Raw genomic sequence first — 27987 nt, 5'->3', positions numbered from 1 at the left:
TCATGAAGCAAACAAGGTACTACAGCCACATCAACTTTCTTAGTACCTGCCTATGGAACCCATTTCTGAAGAAGGGCCTAGGCCCAAAACATCAGCTTTCCTGCTCCTACGATGCTGCGTAGCCTGCTGTGTTCCTCCAGCTCTACACCTTGTTATCTTTGTTAGTTGTCAGTTATGTGGAAGTGATTTTCTTTAAGAGGTCATTAATGTCATTTTTGAAGTTCAAACATCATTTTAAGAAGGAAGCATTTATTTAAGTAACTTGAGACTAGAGAGAGAGGTGGTCAAAGGCTAGAATCACGTTTCAGCTCAGAAGAATGGTTTAATATCAGCTGATGGGCAGCTAGTTTGTGAAACCTTTGGAATAGAAAGAAATATTTAGTTAGTTTAGCAGTTTAATGTAACAGACCAAGAAAGACTCGAACAAAAACATAAGTTACTGGAAAAGCTCAGCAGGTCTGGCAGCATCTGTGAAGAAAAAAAATCAGAGTTAATGTTTCAGGTCCAGTGACCCTTCCTCAGAATTGATGGTAGTTGGGAGAATGTTGGCTTATGTGCAGAAAATAGGGAGGGGGAATGGGGTAGGAGTAAACAAGGATAGAGTCTGAAGAGAGAAGAGCAGTTGGATAGACAAAGGATTTGATAACAGCCTGGCTGGGAGGATTAATAATTGTCAATGGGGACTGTTAGTGACTAACAATGGGTATTTTGTAAAGGCAGGGCTATGTGATAACAAGGCCTGATGTGTGAAGTAGGGGGCTAGGACATGGGAAAGTTTAGGCCCTAAAATTATTCAACTCGATATTGAGTTTGGAGAACTGCAGGGTCCCCAAGTGGAAAGTGAGGTGTTGTTCTTCCAGCTTGAATTGAACTTCACTGGAACACTGCAGCAAGCCAGAGTCAGAAATGTTGGCCAGGGAGCAGGATGTCTGTTAAAGTGGCAGGCAACAGGTAGCTTTTGCAAGATGTATGTGAAGTGATCACCCAATCTATGCTTTGTTTCCACAATGTAGAGGAGATCACATTGTGCGCAGCGAATGCAGTAGACTAGATTCTGGGAAGTGCAGGTGAAGTGTTACTTCACCTGGAAGGTATGTTTGGGCCCTTGGATAGTGGGGAGGGAGGAGATAAATGGGCAGGTGTTGTACCTTTGCTGTTTACAGGGGAAAGTGCCGTGGGACTGTGTGCAGGGGAGGCGGATGTTTGGATTTGAAGGAAGTGTGGACCAAGGGTGTCCTAGAGGTAACGGTCCCTGCAGAATGCAGATAAGGGAGGGGAGGGTAATATGTGTCTGGTGGTGGCATCTCGCTGGAGGTGGCAGAAATGTCATCAGATGATCTGGATGTGGATGCTGGTTGGCTGGTTAGTAAGGACAAGGGGAACCCAATCACTATTGCAGCAGGGAAGAGGAGGGGTGAGGACAGAAGTGCAGGATATGGGTTGGACCCGGTTGAAGGCCCTGTCGACAACGGTGCTGGGGAATCCTTGGTTGAAGAAGGTGGACATGTTGGAGACTTGCTTGTCAAAACTGGCCTGAATTCATCTGAACATATGTGACGTTTTCCCAAACACCATCAGTTCCGAGGGAGGGTCACTGGACCCGAAACGTTAACTCTGATATTTTTCTTCATAGATGCTACCAGACCTGCTGAGTTTTTCCAGCAACTTCTGTTTTTGTTCCTGATTTACAGCATCCCCAGTTCTTTCGGTTTTTTAAAGAAAGACCCTAATTTTGTCTTAAGATTCAGAGGTAAGAGTGAGGGAGATAGTCTGTATTTTTATGTCTTTGGTGCAGAGAGACCAAAAGGAATTTTTTGCTACCTTATCAGTTTAATACCAAGTTAAAGAGTTAAGACAGAGGTGATACTTCACTGGGATTAAATGACTGTAAAGGACATTACTGGGAAAAAAAAAGATTTTTTTTGCTTGTTATGTAAGATCTTTCTAAATTGTCACTTATATGTACAGGTTTGTATTTATATTTTGTGTAATGTGTGTTACAAAAGTTGGCAATCTTGCTTAAAATGAGTGGCTGACTACCACAGTAACCAAACTACAAAAATAAAACTTTGATCTATCAAGCCAGATTTCACTCCGAGAACTGACTCGTCCAGTCGTATTATCTTCTGGGACCCGATCAACAGTGAGAGATTAAATCAGATTGTTTTCAACCCTATCTTATTTGAATTCTGAATAAGTCACGAGACTTTAAATGTTAACTGTCTCTCCACTGATACTGCCAGATCTGTTGAGATTCTCCAGCACTTTCTGTACTTATTTCAGATGTCCAGCATCCACAATATTTTACTTTCATTTGAGTGTTATATTTGATCCTGCAATGAGCTTCTGCCTTCACCTGTTTTGCCTGACTTTTCCCGACCCGTTTATCTTCTGCTGAAACCTTCATTCAATCCTTTGTTACCTTCAGTCTAGGCTGTTTCAGTGCATGGAAATCTTGCTTATCTTCACATTTTACTGTCTCTAATTTGAGTTCGTGTAAAACTCTGCTGCTCATGTCATAACTTCATCATGCCCCATTTGTCCATCACTGTTTTTCTCATGGATCTATGGTGATTTTTCAGTCAATTAAGATCTTAATTTTAAATTTCTCCATGGCTTTACTCCTTATTTGTCTAATCTCCATGAGCCCCACTACTGATGTAAAGACGGTGGCAGAGTAGGATGCTCCTCAGCTTTGCCAGTTCCTTTTCTGATTTTTTTTCCCTCTTTTCTGCAGTTTCTCCCCCCCGCCCCACCAACTACTTTTAACTGCTTAAACAACCCTACCCAGACGGAATGGGGAATGGAGTCAAGTCAGAGTCCAGCCTGCACGGGAGATGAGTCCGAGTTCATGCCAGCACAGAAGGTGAATCCTGGAAGTGAGTCGTGGCTAGAACCCGGAGCGGGAGCGGTCCGAGTCCAGGCCAACCTGGGAGGCAAGTCCCAGCCGGAGTGGGAGCAGATCAAGCCCAAGCTGGCCTGGGAGATGAGACCTGGAGGTGAGTCTGGGCTGGAGGCCAGTGCGTGGAGGCAGTGAGGCCTTGTGTTCTGAAGACTGGTGCACACATACTCAATGAAAAGGACTATCATTTGAGCTCTTTTAAAGTTACTTTTTATTCTTATTCTGGATTTTTGAGTAATTTGAGGACTTTTTAAAACTTTGTATTCTTATGCTAGACTTTTCTTTTACTCTTTCAATTCTGTAACAAACACTTAAGTATCTGTACCTATGTGCACTGTGCCTAAGTTGGCACCAAAGAGGCGACATTGCAGATTTTTCATTGCACTCATTAGAGTGCTTGTAATAATAAAGGATATTCTATTCTATACCCTTTGAGATGCTACTTTGATGTAACTTTGGCTTCTCTAGCGCCTTAACTATACATACTCCAGCGTAATTCCATAAAACATAGGAGCAGAAATTAGGCCATTCGGCCCATCGAGTCTGCTCCAATGTTCAGTCATGGCTGATAAGTTCCTCAACCACATTCTCCTGCTTTTTCCCTGTAACCCTTGATCCCCTTGATCATCAAGAACCTATCTAGCTCAGTCTTGAATATACTCAATGACCTGGCCTCCACAGCCTTCTGTGGCAGAGAATTCCATAGATTTACCATTCTCTGGCTGAAGAAGTTTCTCCTTGTCTCTGTTCTAAAAAGTCTTCCCTCTACTCTAAGGCTGTGTCCTCGGGTCCTAGTCTCTCCTATCAATGGAAGCATCTTCCCAAAATCCACTTTGTCCAGGCCATTCAGTATTCTGAAAGTTTCAATTAGATCCCCCCTCATCATTCTAAACTCCAATGAGTATAGTCCCAGAGTCTTCAAATGTTCCTCATTTGTTAAGCTTTCCATTCCTGGGACCATTCTCGTGAACCTCTTCTGAATCTGCTCCAGGGCCAGTACATCCTTCCTGAGATATGGGGCCCAAAACTACACACAATACTCCAAATATGGCCACACCAGAGCCACATAAAGCCTCAGTCGTACTTCCCTGCTTTTATATTCAAGTCCCCTCAAAATAAATGCCAACATTGCATTAGCCTTCCTGATTACTGACTCAACTTGCAAGCTTATCTTGAGAGAATCCTGGACTAGAACTCCCAAGTCTCTTTGCACTTCAGACTTCTGAATTTTCTCCCCATTTAGAAAATAGTCTATGCTTTTATTCGTCTTCCCAAAGTGCATGACCTCACACTTCCCCATGTTGTACTCCATCTGCCACTTCTTTGCCTGATCTCCTAACCTGTCCAAATCCTTCTGTAGTCTCACCACCTCCTCAATACTACCTGTCTTTGCATCAGTTGCAAACTTAGCCAGAATGCCCACAGTTCCTTCGTCTAGATCATTAATATATAAAGTGAAAAGTTGCAGTCCCAGCACTGACCACTCTCTGCTTTCTGACAGACAGCCAAGCTTCTATCCATGCTAGCACATTGCCTCTAACACCGTTGGCCCTTATCTTACTCAGTAGCCTCCTGTGTGGCACCTTATCAAAGACCTTCTTGAAGTACAGGTAGATTACATCCATTGGCTCTGCTTGGTCTACCCTGCTTGTTATTTCCTCAAAGAATTCTATCAGATTTGTCAGGTGTGATCTTGCCTTGATGCAACCATGGTGACTTTGCCCTATTTTACTATACAGTTCCAAGTATTCAGAAATCTCATCCTTTACAATGGACTCCAAAATCTTACCCACGACCAAGGTTAGGCTAATTGGCCTGCAATTTTCCATCCTTTGCCTTACTCCCTTTTTAAGCAGGGGTGTCACGTTAGTGATTTTCCAGTCCTCTGGGACCCTCCCTGACTTTGGTGATTCCTGAAAGATCAACACTAATGCTTCCACTATCTCTTCAGCTATCTCCTTTAGAACTGTGGGGTGTAGTCCATCTGTTCCAAGTTATTTGTTCACTTTCAGGCCAATTAGTTTTTCTAGCACCTTTTCCTTGGTGATCACTACCAGACTCAATTCTGTCCCCTGACTCTCTTGAATTTTTGGGATATTACTTGTGTCTTCCACTGTGAAGACTGATGCGAAGTAATTATTCAGTTCCTCAGCTATTTCCTTGCACCCCACTATTTCTCCACTGTCATTTTCCAGTGGTCCAATGTCCACTTTTGCCCTTTATATACCTAAAGAAACTCATACAATCTTCGTTTATATCACTGATTAGCTTACCCTCATACTTAATCTTCTCCCTCCTTATTTCTTTTTTTGTTGCCCTTGTTGGTCTTTGTAAGTTCCCCAGTCCTCTGGTTTCTCACCGCCCTTCGCCATATTATATGCTTTCTCTTCCGCTTTTATGCTATCCACCACTACAGTTGAATCCACCACTACAGATGTCACCCTGCTGCTTTGTTTCCCACTGGGGCAAGTTTCACCATTTCCTTCTCCCCCACTTTCTCGTTTAAAGTCTTATTGACATTGTTGGTTTACTTACAATTATTTGGACAAAAATCTGGAATTGCCTCTAATTTCCTCCCTCAAGATGCTCCTTAATTTTGCAACTCAAGTTGTTTTATAAGTCTTCTGTAAAACACCCCAAAATTTGCATCAGAACGGTGCTATTAAGAGCCTTCTCCTGAAAAATCAATAGTGGTACTATGTGCACTATTCCTGTTTTTTGTGCTTTAGTTATCTTGCGCTCACGTTTATGATTTTTGCTTAGTCCTGGTCCCAGTACTTATGTTTAGCACATTTCAATTCTGAATGAAACCAAAAGATCTGCATATGCTATAAATCAGAAACAAAAACAGAAATTTATGTGATAATGGGAACTGCAGATGCTGGAGAATCCAAGACAATAAAATGTGAGGTTGGATGAACACAGCAGGCCCAGCAGCATCTCAGGAGCACATGAGATGCTGCTGGGCCAGCTGTGTTCATCCAGCCTCACATTTTATTATCACAGAAATTTATGTCTTTTGTTTCAATTTTGATTGAATTCCATTCCTGCATGATTTCTGTTCCAGGTGGTTGCTTTAATGGCCTTTGCTTTCATGCCCGGCTGCAGAAAACCACAATACACAAATACAAATTTATGCGCAATCATAGAAATATTGCACTCACAATCAAGTTACCCACATCAACTGAGAATGTTTGCTACCTGTTGCTGTCCATGCAAAGAAAATGCCCAAGCACACACGTTATGTTTGAAACGTCAGGAAGAGTAATTTAGATAATGGGAATATGTACCTAACATACTAGTTCACATTAGTAACAGTACAGCATCCACCTCTAACAAAATTACAACTCGCATCCTAAAATATGCCAAGGCAGCAGAAACAACGAGTCACGCATGCTCAATTAACAAACGGAACCGAAGCCAGGGCTGCACAAGTGCAGAACGGCCCAGCAGACTGACGGACCCGCACTGGGATTGCGCAGGCGCGTGAGGCTGAGTTGACCGATGGAGACTGGGAGCCGCGCAGGCGCATGAAGCTCAGCTGACCCACAGAGGCTGGCGATTGCGCAAGTGTGTGGTGTTCAGCTGACCGATCAAGGCTTGCTCGAGCAATGTGAGGAAGGAAGAAGGCGGCGAGGGGAACGGTAGCCAAAATATTGACAATCAGGAGCGGAGTAGCGCAGTCGTCACCGCAAGTCTAACAGGCGGTACGTCTCTCTAGTTTCTGCAGATGTGGGATATTTGAAAGTTGGTGGCTGCCTTGTTGTCATGGTTGGGTTTCGGCGGTGGGGGCCGTGGGACGGTTGTTCGTTAAATGGAGAGAGGGATTAATTATGCGGGAAGAAGGCTCGGGCCCCGTTGGAGACTGGCTCGTCCTTTCTTTTTACCCCAGTGAGGGATCAGTTGACAGGCTGAGGCTGTCATTGCTATTGAAGGCCCCAGCTTCGGGCTGTCACTGTGCGAGCAGTGCCCTTTCCTATTTCTGCCGAGGGCTACAAGGTTTAGGGAAGTGTAAACATCAGTTGAGCAATCATTGAAATAGTCCACTCGCTTTAGTTGGAGATATAGTCGTCTGTATGCCATTGAGTATGGAATGTTTTTGAACAAAATAAAATTCATCCATCTGGTTAGTCCATGTTTTCTCTGTTGTTAATCCTTGTCGAAGAACCCGCAGTACGCATGTGCATTCAACCCAGTTTGGAGTACGGTGTTAACACATTTGTTGGGAGTTATTTGCAATCAAAGATCCTAGTGTTCATATTTTTCCTGTATTTCGTGGGATTATGGGCAAACCGGCTGGGCCAGCATTTATTGCCCAGAGTCACATGTAGGCCAGACCTAAGGATGTTAGATTTCCTTCTCTAAAGGAAATACTCTGAAGTGCATTAATGAATCAAATAATTTTTACAACGATGGTTATATGGTTGCCATTTGAATAGCTTGTTTTTAATTCTGATTTTCAATAATTGAATGCAAATTCCTTCAGTGACCAGGGTATGATCCAAACACGTCAAGGGTCACTAGATGCAAAATGTTAATTCTGCTTTCTCTCCACTGATGCCGCTAGATCTGAGATTCTGCAGCAACTTCTGTTTTTGTTCCCCAGAGTACACGCCTAGGATTCAGCATTACTAGTCCAGTGACTTTGATTCCTTGACTTTCTAGAAGTTCTGGTTCTTTATTATAAAATATGACCAAGTGATATATAAATCAAATTTTACCAGAAATCTAACTTGGATCTTACTTCCATAAGGTTTTCATGTTATTCGTGCCACACAAATGTTAGGCTATGACCATCACCAATAAGAGATGGTAAAAGGGGGATCAACAAGGGGCAAAGCCACATTAGATTTGGTACTGGGTAATGAGCCTGGCCAGGTGTTAGATTTGGAAGTAGGTGAGCACTTTGGTGATAGTGATCACAATTCTGTTATGTTTACTTTAGTGATGGAAAGGGATAGGTGTATACCACTGGGCAAGAGTTATAGCTAGGGGAAAGGCAATTACGATGAGATTAGGCAAGATTTAGGGAGCATAGGATGGGGAAGGAAACTGCAGGAGATGGGCACATTAGAAATGTGGAGCTTATTCAAGGAAAAGCTCCTCTGTGCCCTAGATAAATATGTACCTGTCAGGCAGGGAGGAAGCTGTAGAGCGTGGGAGCCGTGGTTTACGAAGGAGATGGAATCTCTGGTCAAGACGAAGAAGAAGGCTTATGTTAGGATGAGATGTGAAGGCTCAGTTAGGGCGCTTGAGGGCTACGAGGTAGCCAGGAAAGACCCAAAGAGAGAGCTCAGAAGAGCCAGGAGGAGACATGAGAAGTTGTTGGCGGATAGGTATTTAAGGAATAAAAGAATGATGAAAGTAAGATTAGGGCCAATCAAGGATAGTAGTGGTAAGTTGTGTGTGGAGTCAGAGGAGATAGGGGAAGTGTTAAATGAATATTTTTCAACAGTATTCACTCTAAAAAACGACAATGTTGTCGAGGAGAATACTGAGATACAGGCTACTAGACTAGGTGGGATTGAGGTTCACAAGGAAGAGGTATTAGAAATCCTACAGTGTGTGAAGATAGGTAAGTCCCCTGGGCTGGATGGGATGTATCCTAGGATCCTCTGGGAAGCCAGGGAGAAGATTGCCAAGCCTTTGGCATTGATCTTTAACTCGTCATTGTCTACAGGAATAGTGCCAGATGACTGGAGGATAGCAAATGTGGTTCCTCTGTTCAAGAAGGGGAGTAGAGACAACCCTGGTAATTATAGACCAGTGAGCCTTACCTCAGTTGTTGGTAAAGTGTTGGAAAAGGTTATAAGGGATAGGATTTATAATTATCTAGAAAAGAATAAATTGATTAGGGATAGTCAGCATGGTTTTGTGAAGGGAAGGTCGTGCCTCACAAACCTTATTGAGTTCTTTGAGAAGGTGACCAAACAGGTAGATGAGAGTAAACCGGTTGATGTGGTGTATATGGATTTCAGCTAGGCGTTCGATAAGGTTCCCCGCAGTAGGCTATTGTACAAAATGCGGAGGAATGGAATTGTGGGAGATATAGCAGTTTGGATCGGAAATTGGCTTGCTTGAAATAAGACAGAGGGTGGTGGTTGATGGGAAATGTTCATCCTGGAGACCAGTTACTAGTGGTGTACCACAAGGGTCAGTGTTGGGTCCACCGCTGTTTGTCATTTTTTTATAAATGACCTGGATGAGGGCGTAGAAGGATGGGTTAGTAAATTGGCAGACGACAGTAAGGTCGGTGGAGTTGTGGATAGTGACGAAGGATGCTGTAGGTTGCAGAGACATGGATAAGCTGCAGAGTTGGGCTGAGAGGTGGCAAATGGAGTTTAATGCGGAGAAGTGTGAGGTGATGCACTTTGGTAGGAGTAACCGGAAGGCAAAGTACTGGGCTAATGGTAAGATTTTTAGTAATGTAGATGAGCAGAGAGATCTCAGTGTCCATGTACACAGATCCTTGAAAGTTGCCACCCAGGTTGACAGGGCTGTTAAGAAGGCATACAGTGTTTTAGCTTTTATTAATAGAGGGATCGAGTTCCGGAACCAAGAGGTTATGCTGCAGCTGTACAAAACTCTGGTGTGGCCGCACCTGGAGTATTGCGTACAGTTCTGGTCACTGCATTATAAGAAGGATGTGGAAGCTTTGGAAAGGGTGCAGAGGAGATTTACTGGGATGTTGCCTGGTATGGAGGGAAGGTCTTATGAGGAAAGGCTGAGGGACTTGAGGCTGTTTTTGTTAGAGAGAAGAAGGTTGAGAGGTGATTTAATTGAAACATATAAAATAATCAGAGGGTTAGATAGGGTGGATAGGGAGAGCCTTTTTCCTAGGATGGTGACGGCGAGCATGAGGGGGCATAGCTTTAAATTGAGATGTGAAAGATATAGGACAGATGTCAGAGGTAGGTTCTTTACTCGGAGAGTAGGAAGGCTTTGCCTGCAATGGTAGTAGATTTGCCAACTTTAGGTACATATAAGTAATCATTGGATAAGCATATGGACGTACATGGAATAGTGTAGGCTAGATGGGCTTGAGATCGGTATGACAGGTCGGCACAACATTGAGGGCCGAAGGGCCTGTACTGTGCTGTAATGTTCTATGTTCTAACCACCATCCCTTGATAGCCAATGGTGTTACTCTCACTGAATCCTTCACTATTAACATCCTCGGGGTTACCATTGACCAGAAACTCAACTGGACTCACCACGTTAACATAGTGGCTACAAGACTAGGCCAGAATACTATGGCGAGTAACTCACCTCCTGACTCCTCAAAGCTTGCCCACCATCTACTAGGGACAAGTCGGGAGTGTGATGGCATACTCCCCACTTGCCTGGATGAGTGCAGCCATGCAGCACTCAAGAAGCTTGACACCAACCAGGACAAAGCAGTCCGCTTGATTGGCACTACATCCACAAGCATTCACTCCCTCTACGAGGTGCACTACAGAAGTTCACCAAAATTTGCTGATGGAACCAAATTGAGGAATGCAACAAATTACAAAACATTTTTTGAACTTGCAGAATTCATGTAGATTCACAATAGATAAAGTTTGAAGTTTTACATTTTGGCACAATAAATGAAGATGCAACTTACTTGAGTACAAATACACAAATCATGAAAAATAGAAATGAAGGGTGTAGACGCGAAACGTCAGCTTTCCTGTTCCTCTGCTGCTTGGCCTACTGAGTTTGTCCAGCTCTATACCTTGTTATCTCATGAAAAATAGTGAACCAGGTTAACAAGGCCGGAATTAAAGCAAGCTTATTTATGAGGCCTCAGTCTAGAGGTATAGGATTGGAGGCAAAAGTTATTAAACTTGAATCTAAGCCTGGATGATGCCAAATTAGTAGCGTACAAGGATGTAGTTGTGACACAGAATGGGTTAAAATTTTGACAGAGAAAGTGTTGGAAAAACTGTCTGAAGTAATTGGTAAGCCACCAAGTTGAGATGAGATACTTCTGAGGATACTGGGGGAAGTAAGGTTGGCCATAATATTCTAACTTTCCTTGGACACAGGTAGTGCCAGAGGACTAGAGAATTGCAAAATTGTTACACTGCATTTATGAACAAGAGTGTATCCCCAATGCAAGATGTAGGAATGACTTGGGGCCCCCTTCCCCTGCCCCGTTTCTGGGGAGGGGTCTGGACCCGAGGCGTTGGCCTTCCTGTTCCTCTGATGCTGCTTGGCCTGCTGTGCTCATCCAGCTCTACACCTCGTTAACTCAGATTCTCCAGCATCTTCAGTTCCTGCTATCTCTGAAACCCTTTAAAACCCTTTGATGAATTCTTTGGTCATTTAATGCAAGATCTCCTTACGTGGCTTAGCCCTGTACTTTATAAAGCACTTAACATAGATAAGCTGCAGAGCTGGGCTGAGAGGTGGCAAATGGAGTTTAATGCAGACAAGTGTGAGGTGATGCACTTTGGTCGGAGTAACCGGAAGGCAAAGTACTGGGCTAATGGTAAGATTCTTAGTAGTGTAGATGAGCAGAAAGATCTCGTGTCCATGTACACAGATCCTTGAAAGTTGCCACCCAGGTTGACAGGGCTGTTAAGAAGGCATGCAGTGTTTTAGCTTTTATTAATAGAGGGATCGAGTTCCGGAACCAAGAGGTGTTATGGTGAAGCTGTGCAAAACTCTGGTGCGGCCGCACTTGGAGTATTGTGTACAGTTCTGGTCACTGCATTATAAGACGGATGTGGAAGCTTTGGAAAGGGTGCAGAGGAGATTTACTAGGATGTTGCCTGGTATGGAGGGAAGGTCTTACGAGGAAAGGCTGAGGGACTTGAGGCTGTTTTCATTAGAGAGAAGAAGGTTGAGAGGTGACTTAATTGAAACATATAGGGGGAGCCTTTTTCCTGGGATGGTGACGGCGAGCACGAGGGGGCATAGCTTTAAATTGAGGGGTGAAAGATATAGGACAGATGCCAGAGGTAGTTTCTTTACTCAGAGAGTAGTGAGGGAATGGAACGCTTTGCCTGCAACGGTAGTAGATTCGCCAACTTTAGGTACATTTAAGGCGTCATTGGATAAGCATATGGACGCACATGGAATAGTGTAGGTTAGATGGGCTTGAGATCGGAATGACAGGTCGGCACAACATCGCGGGCCGAAGGGCCTGTACTGTGCTGTAATGTTCTATGTTCTGTGTTCTATGTTCTATGTTCTAAAATGGCTTCTGTGATCCACCAGCATGGGTGCAGTTCCACCCAAAATTTTTAATACTTGGTATTAGTAAATATCCACCATGCTTGATACAAAACAGTACAGAAAGCCACCACATAAATGATGTATTTGATTGAAGGCATTTGGATTTGGAGATATGAAGGTTTTTCAGTAGACTGTCTGTTCAGGAATGACAGAGTATTGCAGAATACCAGTTACTGCTTCTGTCAGCCAGTGTGACTTTGAGCTATCTAATTCTTGTTAATTACAATTCCTGTCAGCAAGGAGCAGTTCTTATTGACTGGCTAATAGAAGGTATTGGAGTTGTGTGTGTATATATATGGGGTTTTGTGATTTGTTTGATAAATGGTGCCTTGCTCCTGGCTACGAATTTAAAAGCATCCCTCCAATTTTACACATGCCTGTTGTTCATCTGGTAATGACGTTGACCATTAATTCAGTCGGTGCAAGGGTTAACCCAACCACTTGTAATGGGAAAGCTTTTTGAAATGATCAGGGACAAATTTAATAGGTACTTGGACAAATATGGATTAATTAAGAAAAGCCAGCACAAATTTTTTGAAGGCAAACGGCGTTTAACTAAGTTGGTTGAATTTTTGATGAGGTTACAGGTGTTGAAATGGCTCACATGAACTTCCAAAGTGCATTTGATAAAATGAAATAATAGGGTTGAATGCATTGAACTGAATAATTAATTGTCATAGTGAAATGTGTAATATGTTGGCATGTTCCGGTGCCAGTTTGAGTTAGAGAAGATTTGAAGAGATAACTAAAGTATCACTATAAACAGAGTTCTCCCTCTTTTCTTGTGCTCTGCTTGACATTGGCTGGGATTGAGGTCAGAGTGGGGGCGGATTGTGGGGGAGGAGTTCCCCACAACAGGCTCTTTGTCCATTATTCCGCATCGTGGTCCGTTCCAGAAGTCCTGCTTCCAGGGCCAACACCCATGTGCTGCCACACCTGGCTTACTACACTGTTGCTGAGGTCTGCCAGCGGTACCTATTTGGGCCTACCACATTGCCTTCACCAACTGCAAAAGCTGCCTAGCTGTCACTGCCTTTGTGAAAAACCAGTGCTGGTACCACTGCCACAAATCCTGCACTAGGCCCAAGCTCTGGTGCCAACTCTTGCTGTTGGGCTCACAATCACTGCTGTCGCAAGCTCTCTGAGGGTTTGCTTTGCCCCACACTGGACTCGGTCTCCTTGAAGAGCTGACTCCTGTCACTGCTGCTGCACATGCTTGGGAGGCCAGGCCTGCTCTCACCTTGCTGAAGACACTGAAAAGGACTCCAAAGAGGAAAAATGGAGAAAGAAGAAAGATGTCAAAAGAAAAGAGCAAAGGCAAAAAGGGGTTAAAAAAAAGCAGCCGGAAATGAAAGAGCTCCAGACAAGGAGCTCAGACACGACTCTGCTACTCCACCACTATCTTGACAATTGATTTGAAGTCCTTGGTGTGAAAAGGACGGTGTCAACGGAGATGTGAAGTTTGCTGAGTGACAGGAAGCAGTAACTCAGAGATAGTGGGAACTCCCGATACTGGAGTCCGAGATACTAAGGTGTGGAGCTGGATGAACACAGCAGGCTAGGCAGCATCAGAAGAGCAGGAAAGCTGATGTTTCCGGTCTGGACCGTTCTTCAGAAATGGGGGAGGGGAAGGGGGCTCTGAAACAAATGAAGGGGGGGGGCAATGATCGAATATGGGTAGAGGAGCAGATAGGTGGAGAGAAGACGGACAGGTCAAGGAGGCAGGGATGAAACCAGTACAGGTGAGTGTAGGTAGGGACCTGGGATGGGGGTTGGTCAGTGAGGTGGGAGGAGCAGATAAGTGGGAGAAAAGTCGAACAGGTTAAGGAGTCAGGGATAAGATGGGCTGGTCTTGGGATGAGGTCGGTGGGAAGATTTTGAAGTTTGTCAAGTCCACATTGTGACCATTGGGCTGCAGGGTCCCAGATGGAATATGAGGTGCTCTTCCTTCAGCCTATGGGTGGCATTGTTGTGGCAGTGGAGGAGGCCCAGGATGGACATGTCATCCAAGGAGTGGGAGGGGGAGTTGAAGTGTTTTGCGACTGGGAGATGTAGTCATTTGCCACAAGCCGAGCGTAGGGGTTCCACAAAGGGGTCTCTAAGCCTCCACTTGATTTCACCGATTGTAGAGGAGGCCACATCAGGGGCAGCAGATACAATACACTACTTTAGCAGATGTGCAGGTGAACATCTGTTTGATGTGGAAGGTTTTCCTGGGGCCTGGGATGGAGGTGTAGGGGCAGATGTAGCACTTCCGGCGGTTGCAGGGAACAGTAACTGTTGTTTGGATGAGAAGAATGCATGCAGGGAAGTGAACACTGGGTTTCCTGATGATCAGTGCTGGGACCTGTACTTTTCTTGATTTATGTTAATGACCCAAATTTGGTTGTGTAGGGGAAAAAGTTCAAAAATTTGGATAATGGAAATCTTGGAAGTATTGCGAATAGAACAGTAAGGAGGATAATGAAGATTTCAAAAGGGTAGGTTAGGCTGGTGGAATGTATGGAAAAATAGCAGAAGAAACTTTATGCAGAGAAGTGTAAAGGTATACATTTTGTCATAAAGAGGTAAAATAAAGGATTAGCTTTTTTAATTGAGTAAAAGATCCGGGAAATCTAGTAGTATATTTGCCAAATTGTTAAAGGTTCCAGGTAAATTTGAACAATTGGTTAATATTGGATCTTGTGGCCTGTAAATAAAGGCATCGAATACAAAAGCAAAGAAGTTATGGAGAGCCTTCATAGAACACTGGCCTCAACTGAAGTATTGTGTACAGTTCTGAGCACACTAATTTAGGAAGCATGTGAGGAATTTATAAATGGCATATCAAAGATTTACGAGCATGATACTGGAGATGAGAGACTTCAGTTGTTTGGATAGATTGGAGAAGCTGAGATTGTTCTCCTCAGACAAGTGAAAGTTGAGAGGAGTTCAAAACAGTGATTGATCAAGACAGAGTAAATGGAGTGAAACTATTGGCAGTTGCAGAGTGATCAGGAATCAGAAGAAACTGGTTCAAGATATGTAGCAAAAGAATCAGTGTCTCTCTTCAAAAGAGAAAAAAGCTATCGTCCACATCCTTTTATTTCTGTGCATTACATGGAGGGTACCAGCATCTGGAAAACATTGATGTTTGGGATTACTAGTTAGCAGCTGTGTTTCTCGACAAGCATACTGGTGCAGACTTTGATGGAAAACCCTTACTTAGCATTTTTTCCTCTCCATTTGCCCTTGTGCATTTAAAATAAAAAAAACTTGATTTTTGCTGAGGTGCAGTTTAAGATCAGTTTTATCAGCATTAAAGAGGTTACTGGGCTTTTAAGAGGGTAAAATCAATTGTTTTCTCATTTGCGCACTCCAACAATTTATGAGGGAACCTTGCTATGGCCCAAGATTTTATAATGGTTGTTGAAGCTCTAATCCATAATATAAAAATACCTTTTGTTCAGAATGTCTTGGTGAATTGAATCATTTTTTCCGACAGGACATGGTTAGGTCAGGAGATTTACTGGTTGTGCTCCCTTAGAACCAGATTGAGCTGATACTAAATGGTAGATTTTATTTGTCTTTGTACGTTTAGAATGGGAATTAATGTTTTAATAATATTTAATGGTGTTTTACAGTTTCATGAAGTTAGTTTACTTTGAACAATTTCAGATTAATAAAAGTAGACTAGAATGTAAGGGAAGAGTATAAATTTATATTCCACTTATTTGCTGCTTCTGTGACTAGGAGGGGGGAAAGGAAACAACTAGCATAAGACTTTGGTCAGGAAGTTGCTGGAAGGCTTGGGTATTTTTAAAGAAGTGAAAACTTGGTGATTTCAGCTCTAGTTCTGCTGTGTCACATACACGTGATTTGTTGATTCTCATTAGATAATGTCCTTGATTTTTCTTTAGAACTCCTATTTTACTGTGGTTCATTCTTGAAATAGTGAATGCAAGTTCTTAAATCCAAAATTTTTCGTCTAGAATATATTTGAAATGCTTTTGCTATTGTGGATAGAGAGAGAGAGAAGTATGTGTCATCATCAAGAACTAATAAGCTGTCATCTCAAAGACCTTGTCACAGTTTGAAACAGTATATAGTTACCATGCTTTTCTTTTCTTCTAGCCTATTTTCTGTGCATCTTTTTTGGGTGACGAGTCAAACTGCAACATGATTCCAAACATACCGGCAACCCTACCTAGCTATGCCATGTGAACCTGAATGATGCTAATTTACATGACAGCTGATCCCAGTCTTACCTCCATCCAACATTTACACACGTACACTTCATGACATATTTTAAAATCCTGGCTGATTTTTGTCATCCTTTCCTGAATGATGAGGCAAATTTTAAGATTCTGAATGGCCTTACTTCCACTCCTGTGTCTTATGGTCTTCTGGTCTATTCCTGTAGTCGGTATAACTGATTATAGCCAACTTGCACTACTTGGTAATTGAGCCCCAGACTTGTACTGTGTTTCTTTTAACTGTTGGATAAAGATCTGTTGGCTTTATTGGGTAAACTGTCAAGGATCAGGTTAATATAGATTATGATAGTGAGATGTCAGTCTCTTTAGTTATGGATAGGTAGTTTTCTTCAAAAAAAAGCCTCCGGGTATCAAGGTTGAATTATAATCTTGGAACAAAATTGGCAGTTTTTCATTCAAGTCTCAAGGCTAAAGTGTATAATTAAAAGCTGCTTATCATCACGTTTCCAAGTCAGCAGAATGTAAAAGTTGGGTTTTGCAATGGATATTTATTTGAAACAATTTTACACTTGTTTGTTTTCTATGTGAACGGCAGGGTTTTATATATTGTCTGTATAATGCTCATATAGTTTTATTGTTAGATTAGAAGAAAGTACAACATTTGGCCTTGGCACTCAATTTGTAGCTTGTTTCAAATCAATTTTTAATTTTTCTGCATGCAGGTGTTAAGTACCTCATCTGAACTGTAATTTAATACACTGAAGTATTGGGCACTAGTCAAGGCTTCAAGCTTTAACTGCCTTCATCTCTACTATGATGAAGGGTCTAGGCCCGAAACGTCAGCTTTTGTGCTCCTGAGATGCTGCTGGGCCTGCTGTGTTCATCCAGCCTCACATTTTATTACCTTGGATTCTCCAGCATCTGCAGTTCCCATTATCACTTCATCTCTACTACCTACTTTTTCTTTGCCTGTTGGATTGGGTTGAGTGCCTGCATTAAGCTCTAAAAGAGTTCTAATATACATTTATGTACATAGAAACTACTGATATAGTTAGTAAACTACTCAATTACTAGCTGGTGTTTATTGCATCTGATGACTAGAACATTTGAACTTCCATGGCTGTCTGGAGCATTCTGGTCTCTTGAATTGGCTTGGATTTGGTCTAACTCTTACACAATCTAAGCTGTCATAATGTGGACTGACACTTGTAAGCACTTTTGCACAATAACTATTTTAAAATCAAAATGTTAAGAACGATTCCCTATCAATACATCACAAATTACAGTTCAGTAGTTTAATTGGAGCAACTACTTGATGCCTCATGTCAGATAAAATACAATACATCAATTTTAAAGATGTAGTGTCAAGGAAATTCAAGGTTAGACAACTTCAAACTACCAACTCCTTTCCAATCTCTGAACATTTTTGTTTTCATTACTATGTGTTTGCAAGCACTGAAGTTCCAAGTAATACTTTTCAAATTACAGGTTAATTTAATATTTAAGTGCTGAATAATTGGAGGTGTTTTCTTATAGATGATAAATTAGACAGCACTATATTTGTCCTCCTGTGAACATAAAAGGTTCCATAGCTCTATTCAGAGAACAGCAGAGATGTCTTCATGTTATGACCATTATTTAGCTTTCAACTAATTTCACTAAACAAGTGAAAACATGTTCTTCTGTTCTGAAGAAGGCTCAATGGACTCATTGTTAATTCAGTTTTCACTCCATATATGATGCCAGATCTGTTGAGTTTCTCCAGAAATTTCTGCTTGTTACATTACTTAATTCTTTGAAATTGCTGTGTTAAATCACTTATTTGTCTTTGTGATGCCCAGAGGCCTTGAAAGCCACTATAAAATGCAGGCTTATCAGTAGCATTAAGCAGCCCTGGTACACCGGGCACACCTCCGACTGTGTTGCCAAATTCTGAATGAACGCCATTTACAAGTTTGCTGATGACATCACCGTAGTGGGACAGATAGCCAACAATGATGAGTCAAAATACAGGAGGGAGATAGAGGACTTGGTGATGTGGTATAATCAAAACAATCTGCCACTCAATGTCAGCAAAGCTAAAGAACTGATCATCAACTTCAGAAAGAAAGGAGAACATGCCTACATGTTTACATCAAAGGAACTGAGGTTGAGAGAGTGATGAGCATCAAGTTCCTCAGAGTGACACTAACTGATGACCAGTCCTGGATTAAGGAAGTCTGAGGAACGGTCACTGGATCCAAAACGTTAAGTCTGTTTTCACCTTCACTGATGCTGCCAGACCTGCTGAGCTTTTCCAGCGACTTTGTTTTTGTTCCTGATTCACAGCATCCACAGTTCTTTTGGTTTATATTATGTCCATAAGGAACCTCACCAACTTGTACAGATGCACCATTGAAAGCATATTGTCCTGATGCACAATGGCCTGGCATGGCAACTGCTCTGCCCAAGGCTGTAAGAAACTACAGAAGGTGGTGTGAGCAATCCAGTCCACCACGGAAGCCAGTATTCACCCACGGACTCTATTTAAATGGCTTGCTGCTGGGAAAGGTGGCCAACAACATCAAAGACCCATTGACCCTGGTATTGACTCTCTACAATCAGGAACAACGTCTTTCTTGCTGTTATCAGACTATTGAATGGACTCTGACCCAAAATAATATAACCTGTATGCCTCTAAGTTTTTTTTTTGTACACCCTTTGCTAGCTGTGATCAGCCCGTACCACTCGTAAACAAAGTTTTTCACTGTATTTCGGTACACATGACAATAAATTGACAAAATCGAAAAGGTAAATGTGTTGTTATATGACTGCATTATCTTCCATGCTATGAGCCTAAAGATTGGACTTTAGAAATATGAGAGGTGACCTTTTTGAAAGAGCAAAAACTCTGCGGGAGCTTGCCCGGGCAGGATGCCGACTTGGAAATCTAGAAATAAGGGGCATTATTTTAAAATGAAAGGTTTTCCATTTAAGATGGAGATGAAGATTTATTTCAATGGGTTTTTAATCTCTGAATTCACTATGTCAGAGAGCAATGGAGACTTGGTCTTTGAACATATTCAGAACTGCGTTTAACAGACTTTTGATTGGTGAGGGGCATGACAATGTTTGATAGGGAAAGCCACGGTTGGATCAGTCGTGATTTCATTGAATAATTGAGCAGGCTCAAAGGGCTGAATTGCCTAATGCTTCTCCTGTTTCTTATGTTAAAGGTAATTGGAGAAGAATGTGCTTTATGCTGCTTTTTGGCATCTCCCTTTTAAGATTGCAATGAACAGTGTGGTTATGATATGTTTTGTGAGCTGTTTGCATTAAGCATTATTCATTTGCTGCCACACTCATACAGATGTACAGCACGGAAACAGACTATTCAGCCCAATTTATCCATGTTTATCAGATATTCTAAACTAAACCGGCCCCATTTGCCAGCATTTGACTCATATCCTTCTAGATCTTTCCTATTTATAAGTTAATCCAGATACAATGGCAATGTTTAAAAGGTATCAGCCTCCACCACTACTTACAGCAGCTCATTCCATACACGTAACACAATCTTCATGAAAAAAATTGCCCCTTAGTTCCCTTTTTTAAATCTCCCCCACCCCCCACACCTTAAACCTATGCCCAGTAGTTTTGTGCTCCCCACCTTGGGGAAAAGACCCTGACTATTCACCCTGTCCACGCTTCCCAGAGGTTTTTAAACTCATGAAAGGTCACTTCTCAGAATCTTGACGCTCCAGGGAAGATAACCCCAGTCTATTCAGCCTCTCCCTATAGCTCAAACCCTCTAACCTTTGTAACAACGTTTCCAAAACCTTTTCATTCCATCTTTCCTATCGCAGGGAGACCAGAATCGAACACAGTATTCAAAATGTGGTTGAACCAATATCTTGTACAGCCACAACATGACCTCACAACTCCTCAATAGTTGAGTGTATATCTTAGAAATATCTAGTTTAGGATCTATAATTTGAGAGAGCCAGAATAATGTTCAGTTTTGATTGCTGTAGGTCTGAATGCATGGTTCATATGATGTTGTCCTGGCCTTGTAAATTGTATTTAACTTTGCAGGGGTGATATGAAATGATTAAACAAAGTAAGGCTAATTCTGTGACTTGCATGCACAGCGAAGCGTGAAGATACTTTTGTATTAACTGGATTTTATTGTCTTATTTCAGTTTCCTTCCAACAATTTACTTGAAACAGTTTACTCATTTGAGGATGACAGAATTTTGGTTAATATCTGCTCCTGGGGAAAAAACATGTCAACAGACATGGGACAAATTAAATGCTGCAACAACAAGGAACAACCATCTCTCTACCAACTACAAGTTTTCAATTCCAGATTTGAAGGTCAGTAACAAAATAGAAATTATTTGTTGAATTTGTGCATTTTCAGATGATACTATCTTGACGTCATTATGCAAATTTGTAACTTATGCCCTCAACTAAAGTTATGTTGCAATTAAACCAATTATATTTTCCCCCAAAAGAAATCTGTATTAAAAGTCTATTTTTCACTTGATACAAGGTGAAAACACATTGGTTGGTCTTATTCAGCAATTGATGTCAATTCTAGAATGTGAAAATTGGAGCACAGAAATATGCATAATGCTAAAAAGATAAAAATCCTATTGGGTAGAAAAGAATCTTAATTTTCACACAGCTATTAATAAGTTTGTTTTCTGTGATCTGAAGTGAATGTGAACGTGAAGCTGTGGTGAAACCTTTTCTCGTCAGTTCACATATACAATCTTTTCCATTGTTGTATTCCATTGATTCAAATCTTGGTGCAGGCATTGAATGGAAAGGCTTTGCAGACTGCAGCATTAAGTTGAATATTTAGTTCTAAACTAACTATATAAGTTCATTAGTGTAGCTCAGTTAAACCCAAGATGTATCTGAAGACTTAGCATCTATAACTCGGGTAACAATTTTTCGAAAAGGGCATCTTTGAAAACTGATGCCTAATTTCGTAGAAAAAATTACGGAGAATGATGGATGTTTTAGCTAAACTGCACTTTAATCTTTATTTCTAGTGCAGTTGAGTAGCCTCTGGCAGCCCTCAAAATTTCCTTTAACAGTTAGTATTGGGTAGAAAATTATGGTTGTGGAATGCATTTTTTGAATACTACTAATTTACAGGTATTTGGTTGATATTTGCATAATTCAAAGAGGTTCTCAACCAGTAAGGCCCAGTTGAGGTAAGAGGAGCCTTCCAGCTGTTTTGACTCCAGCGCAACAAGAATGTATGTCTATATGTTTCGTTCTTGAGTGAGTGTTTTTTCAGATCAGGGTTAAATGTAAACAGTGACATTTTGAGTTATGTAAAAGAAGTTAAACTAGTGAATGACCCACCTGTTACGTTTGTGCGATGTAGAAGGGGTGAAGCAGAAAACAGCTGAAGTATTTGAGACTGATCTAGCAGAAGTGAAGACTGAAGCTTAAGGTGGCCACCATGCAAGGTTGAAATAGTTGGGTCATTACATGGACTGTCAAGAACAAAATTAGGTGTAATCCAAATCTTTCTTAGCTTGCATTGGATAATTAGAGCTGAAGGTTGTATGCCAAATTTTTAAAAAGAAAAATATAGTGCAGATGGCCATGATAATGAACCCTAATTCTTTAACTGGTCACCGCGTGGCTTTGAGCTGATGGTCAAGATAGAAGTATGATCAATAAGAGGCATACCTGAAAACACCATTAGAGTGTGTGAGTTTATTAGTTACAGTTTCGATTCATTGTCATAAAACAGTGCTGTTATGTTAATTCTTCAAGTATGAAAAAACATCTGGTTGGACTGTTTGCTTTGAAACACAAGATAAGTCGTAATTCTCATAATTTCCTGCATTTTATACTGCATAATTGCAAACAATTTTTCTTCAATTTTTGTTTACTGGACGGAAGCTACTGAGTACTAGTTTTTATTGACTGGACAGTTTGTATTTCAAGTCATGATTAGCAATAAGCTAGGAATTTCTGATGAACTGATGAAAGTTTTGAGTAGGCATTTCATTTCAATGGCTTATCCATTCCACATCATTCTGCAGTTGCCGATATGCTCATCTAAGAGGAAATATTTTTTGTAAATGTTCTGCATTCTGTCATTTCACCTTTCTAACTACTTGTACTTGTTGGCAGTGTTAATCATACATTTAAATAATTGAAATATTCCAATGCTTGAAACATTTTTTTTCTTATTGTCGAGGATACATAGAATCATCGAATCCCTACAGTGTGGAAAAGGCCATTTGGCTCATTGAGTCCACATCCTACCCAGACTCACTGTCTGCCCTATCCCATAACCCTGAATTTCCCATGGCTAATCCACCTAACCTACACATCTATGGACTGTGGGATGAAACTGGAGCAGTCGGGAGGAGAATGTGCAAACTCCATCCAGACAGTTACTCAAGGCTGGAATCAAATCTGGGTCCTTGGCGCTGTGAGGCAGCAGTGCTAACCACTGAGCCACCATGCTGCCCTGGCAAAGTTAATACTATTTTATCTAGGAAAACGGTCAGCCTGCTTTCTAGTCCTTAGATGGAAATGCTTTTACTTATTCTTGTATCGCATTTAATTTTACATTTTTTAGGTTGGAACTTTAGATGTCTTAGTGGGGTTATCTGACGAGCTGGCCAAGTTGGACTCATTTGTGGAGGGGTAAGTTTGTTGAATACTTCTTGCTGTTGCTGAAATTAAATTTGCAAAGTTTGTTGTCTGTTTATTTCTGGAGCATTCTGTTTAAAACAAATATAGAAGGTTTTGCATGTCAGTTAATAGGTGCTGAGTTTACCTTAGGAGTTATGATTTTCACAGCAATTGTACACTTTTATTGCTATCCCTTTTTGAGCATGAATATCATCATATGTGGGTTTCTGCTTCGTCTTTGATAGCATGCAGTTAGTTTGTTTACATAAACCACATGTAATCGTTGAAGCATTGTCCTAAGTGACCCTGGTTTGGAGACTAAAGAATTGTACATCAGCTTTGTTATGATGTAGCATAGAAAAATACACCTGTGCAGGGAGCTTTTCAAGCATTCATGGTGATGACTGACTGTTTCTCTGAGACTTTGTTTAAAAACCAGCTGGTATACCTTTTTATGCCAATAAGATATTTTTACCTCAGCGATTTGGTTTGCAATGCATTCCAACCAATAGATAGAGTTGTAGGGCTTAAATGATGTGCTTTGATTTATTTTGTTACAAAATCGTGCATTGCTTTTTCTTTGCAGAAATTATAAGCCTGTGAAATGCTTAGTGATTTTTAAATACATTTTGATGTGTTGCATTGTACATTTAGTTTAGTGGTATAAACCTAAACTAAATGTATATTAGATATACATATAAGATAACGTAACAAAAGCAAAATGTGGTTCAGGGTGACTGGGGTGACGTGCGCAAAAATAAATGGCAAAATCCTCGTTACCTGGTTTCCAATGATGCAGAAGTCCTCTTTTGAATCTCAGATACTGGTTGCATGAAAAATCTGAATTGTGGATAACTGGGACTTTTCTGATATTACCTGTTGGAAGGGAATAACGGATCAGATGCTTTATTAGAGCTCGTTGGAATTTATTTTATTGATAAAGACAGAATCCCCTATTAGGGCTATGTATATCGACATTTAAAACTGCCTGATTTTAAAACTTCATGTTCACTTTGTGGCATGGACAAGTCAAGTTCTCTCGATCACCATTAATCACTTCTCATACATATAGAAGGTACAGCACCTATACATACCATCAGATTTAGCTAACCGGCACCCCACTCATTGCCTGTGTATTCTGGACTCTGGATACTTCTGATTTATAATATTTAATTCTATTAACCAGAATCTTCCTTTGTTATCCAAGTGATTATCTACTACTTGGAGAAGTGATTGACAGCTTTAGATGTGACTCAGTTGGTAGTGCTCTTGACTATGTCAGGCTGTGGATTTAAATTCCCAATTCCAGTGTTCAGCACAAAAACCTTGTCTGACTACTCTTGGCAGTGTTGAGGGAGTGCTGTTAAAGGTGCTATCTTATGGATGAGATTGTAAAACTGACACTAGAGAATACCAGGGGAATAATTCCTGACTGTGCCAAGAATGACTCCACTTTGAAAGTAATGTGTTTATTGTGGCATGGATAGGATGCGTTGAGCACTGGCTCTCAATGCTGGATATCAAAGTAAACAAGTAAACATTTAATATATTTCCTCTTTCTTTCTTGGACACTACACTGATTCCTAGGGAAAATAATCTCTTTCACAACAACCCAAGGGATTTCAAAGTTTTAATTTTAATGATCAAATATTTGTGGTTGAACTCGGTGAATTAACAGGTTTGTTAATTTGAACTGCATACTGAGTTCCGTTCCCAAACCTAATTTGAGTTTCAAAAAATGATTTAATACATGGTGAAATAAAGAACAACAAAACAAGGATGGAAAATGAAAAGTACAAGTGTACCTGCCCGTATATGAAAATGGAAAAGAAAAATTAGAATAAAAACAAAACACTGGAGCTCTGAAATAAGAAGTGTTGGGGAATCTCAGCAGGTCGAGCAATATCCGTGGAGAGATCACTCCATCCATCCTGCCAGACCTGTTAAGTTTCTCCAGCTAGTTCGGTTTCTATTCCAGGAAAAAAAAATTTTTAGGACTGACTATGGGCATAGTCAAGTTTGCTTAAGATGAATGCAAAGAGAAACTGCAAATTGAAATTATAATGTGAGTGAAAGCAAGTTAGGAAAAAGTAAGAAATGATTACCTCAAACTTTTTAGAAAGTCAAAAGCTAACTGAAATGCTCTGAAGTAGAGGAAAGCAAATCTAAAATTTGCAGGATGAAAGAGCACCTTGATTCATCTTCTGTCACTCTGATATTACATGCATAATACAGCATTAATGGAGTCATTGCAATCAATCTATTAATTAATCAGTCTACATCAAACTAGATATGAGATGAGCAAGCTCCCAATGGTGGAAAGCTTTCGGCGCTGAAGTCACTTCGTTTATGTCTCACACTGACCAGATAAATCTCTCAAAATATTATCTTGTGCGTCCGTCTAATTGTATATGGATAAATCACTACTTTCTGTTTTCACTTCTCTTTGGAATCTGTTCCATAGTGTTAGAACTCATTGTGAAACATTTTGATTTGTTTTGAATTTACGCTCTTTAAAGCGGAAGTGTGAATGGAGAAACTAGCAGTGAAATTTCATTCTTTATAGATTCATACAACGATGGTAGCACTATTATATTTTCTGTTGACACAACCTTTGCATATTTCAACATTTGTGCAGCTTTGTTTGAAAATAGTACTTTGCTTTCACTACAGTATACATTTCTTAAAACACTGGTCAATCATCCTTTGTGTTGCACATGGAGAGTCAGAACTAGGTGTGCCTTTTGAATGGGGCTGTTGAGATGGACAGAGATTAATGAAGATTTGAGAATTGATGTGTTTGCAGCTCAAGCAAGTTTCCAAAAGTAGTTTAGTGAAGCAGTACAAAACTTGATATGTTCAATTTAGAAGCAAAGAGAAAGAGCTGGAGGGCAGATCATGTTTTTAGTGGTGGTGAGCAGTTGGGCATCCTCATGGATGGGGGGGAAAGGTTACTTGCAATTCCACTCACCTAGGAGGAAGTGGCTGCTCAGATGCTGCTTTGTTGGCACCAAGTTGAAGATTGTCGAATGTGCTAGTCAGTAGAGCTCAATCTGAAGTATGCTGTTGAATTTTGGGTGTGGAATCTTGTCGGGTGATACAATGCAATTTTCCCTTTGTAGGCCATGATAGTGTGCAAATAATTACGACAGTGAGGAGGCAAGGATGGTGGGACTGCCAAGTGGGTGGGCTACAGGTGGTCTTTGGGCGTTGGATAACTAATTAGTTGAAATCAGTTGTCAGGATTGTGTTTGTGAATGCTGAGCTTTGCATTGCAATTGTTTTAAAATGTTACTTTAAATTGCAAGTGATTAACCAATTTTGAAAAAGGTGTGATTGTAATTCCTAATAAACATATCAGTTCTGTTGCATTAGGGTGGGAAGCTCAAATGGAAACGTGTTAAAACTGCCACCTGACACTTCAACATGTTTCATGGTGTCTTACAAAATAGAGGATAGCTGCTACAAGCGTGCTAGTAGAAGTATTGGAGCTCTGTTAGGACAGGTATTCTGGTGAAGAGGAATATGAAAGTACTTTACACAGAAAAACATTTATCAGAGCTACCTAAACCATTTAGGGATTCCAGTACCTGAAATCTCAAATTCTGGAATGTAAAAAATGTTGTCATCTGAGGAAAAGGGGGATTTGTCAAGGTGGGCTACTTTTGGTATTTGTATCTGAAAAAAATTGAGCGCAGAATGATTGTTGAAAGACTTTGAAAGTTTTGACCTGGAGTCACAGTGGAAAGATGACCTTGGCTGAAGAGTTGTAAGTGAGCTTGAATTCCTTTTAATGCCCTCTAGATACGAGAGGATGTTGATAGTTTCAGAAGAAATATGTTGGATTAGTGACAAACTTATTGCACATGGTAAAAGCTCTTGGTGTTGCAGTGATGTATTTGCATGGATACGGGAAAGGCCAGTTTGATATTCATTTCCTGTTAATTAATATTTGATCCATCTTGATTTTAGCTTGTTCACCAAAGCCTTGATGCTAAATCTTGCCTTTTAGGTTCTTTGCCTTGGTTGTTTGGGAAATTCAGCTCTAAAGTTTTAAAGTGTTATTGGTCTCTATGTAATTGTAACGTATGGAAGAACGTAGAACGTAGAACAGTATAGCACAGTACAGGCCCTTTGGCCCACGCTGTTGTGGAAAACTTTTACCCTAATCCTAAGGTCTATCTAACTTCCACCCCTACCTTATACTATCATCCATATGCTGATCTAATAGCAGCTGAAATGCCCTTAAAGAGGCCGACTCCACTACCCTCTCTGGCAATGCATTCAATGTCCCAACCGCTCTCTGAGTAAAGAACCTACCTCTGATGTCTCCACTACATTTACCTCCACTCACTTTAAAACTATGCCCCCTCATCATAGTTACCTCCACCCGAGGAAAAAGCCTCTGGCTGTCCACTCTATCCACACCTCTGATCATTTTGTACACCTCTATCAAGACACCTCTCATCCTTCGACGTTGTAAAGAGAAAAGCCCTAGCTCTCTCAACCTTCCCTCCATTCCAGGCAACATTCTGGTAAATCTCCCCTGCACCTTTTCCAACACTTCCACATCTTTCCTGTAATTAGGTAACCAGAACCGGACACAATACTCCAGACGTGGCCGACCCAGGCTTGTGTATAGCTGGAGTATAACTTCACAGTTCTTGAACTCAATCCCTCTATTAATGAAAGCTAATGCACCATACGCCTTCCTAACAACTCTATCCACCTGGTTGGCAGCTTTCAGGGAACTATGGACACGAACCCCAAGATCCCTCTCCTCCTCCACACTGCCAAGAATCTTTCCGTTAACCCTGTATTCTGCTTTCAAATTTGTCGTTCCCAAATGAATCACTTCACACTTTTCAGGGTTGAACTCCATCTACCATTTCTCAGCCCAGCTCTGCATCCTATTAATGCCCCTTTGTAACCTAGAACAGCCCTCTGCACTATCCACAACTCGATCCACCTTCGTATCATCTGTAAACTTACTAATTTACCCTTCTATTC

At 41.1% G+C, this 27987-nt stretch overlaps 1 protein-coding gene across 2 annotated transcripts in view; it reads left to right on the top strand.

The window, feature by feature from the left end:
• atp6v1c1a (ATPase H+ transporting V1 subunit C1a) overlaps window positions 1-27987 on the top strand; it is a 113570-nt gene that overhangs the window by 38393 nt on the left and 47190 nt on the right. The window contains exons 2-4 of one of the 2 annotated variants that reach the window (XM_048529671.2): window positions 2738-2999; window positions 20505-20679; window positions 22922-22989. In XM_048529671.2, coding sequence (XP_048385628.1) covers window positions 20548-20679; window positions 22922-22989 — 200 coding nt within the window. In that variant the 5' untranslated portion in view covers window positions 2738-2999; window positions 20505-20547. Of the gene's footprint in view, window positions 1-2737; window positions 3000-6393; window positions 6610-20504; window positions 20680-22921; window positions 22990-27987 lie in introns of those variants that run through there. The other variant, XM_048529670.2, reaches the window with a different exon arrangement.

Source organism: Stegostoma tigrinum, chromosome 5 (genome assembly GCF_030684315.1).
Source record: "Stegostoma tigrinum isolate sSteTig4 chromosome 5, sSteTig4.hap1, whole genome shotgun sequence".
Taxonomy (NCBI): Eukaryota; Metazoa; Chordata; class Chondrichthyes; order Orectolobiformes; family Stegostomatidae; genus Stegostoma; species Stegostoma tigrinum.
The sequence above is the reverse complement of the archived record's forward strand: the minus strand, read 5'-3'. Positions and strand labels throughout refer to the sequence as shown.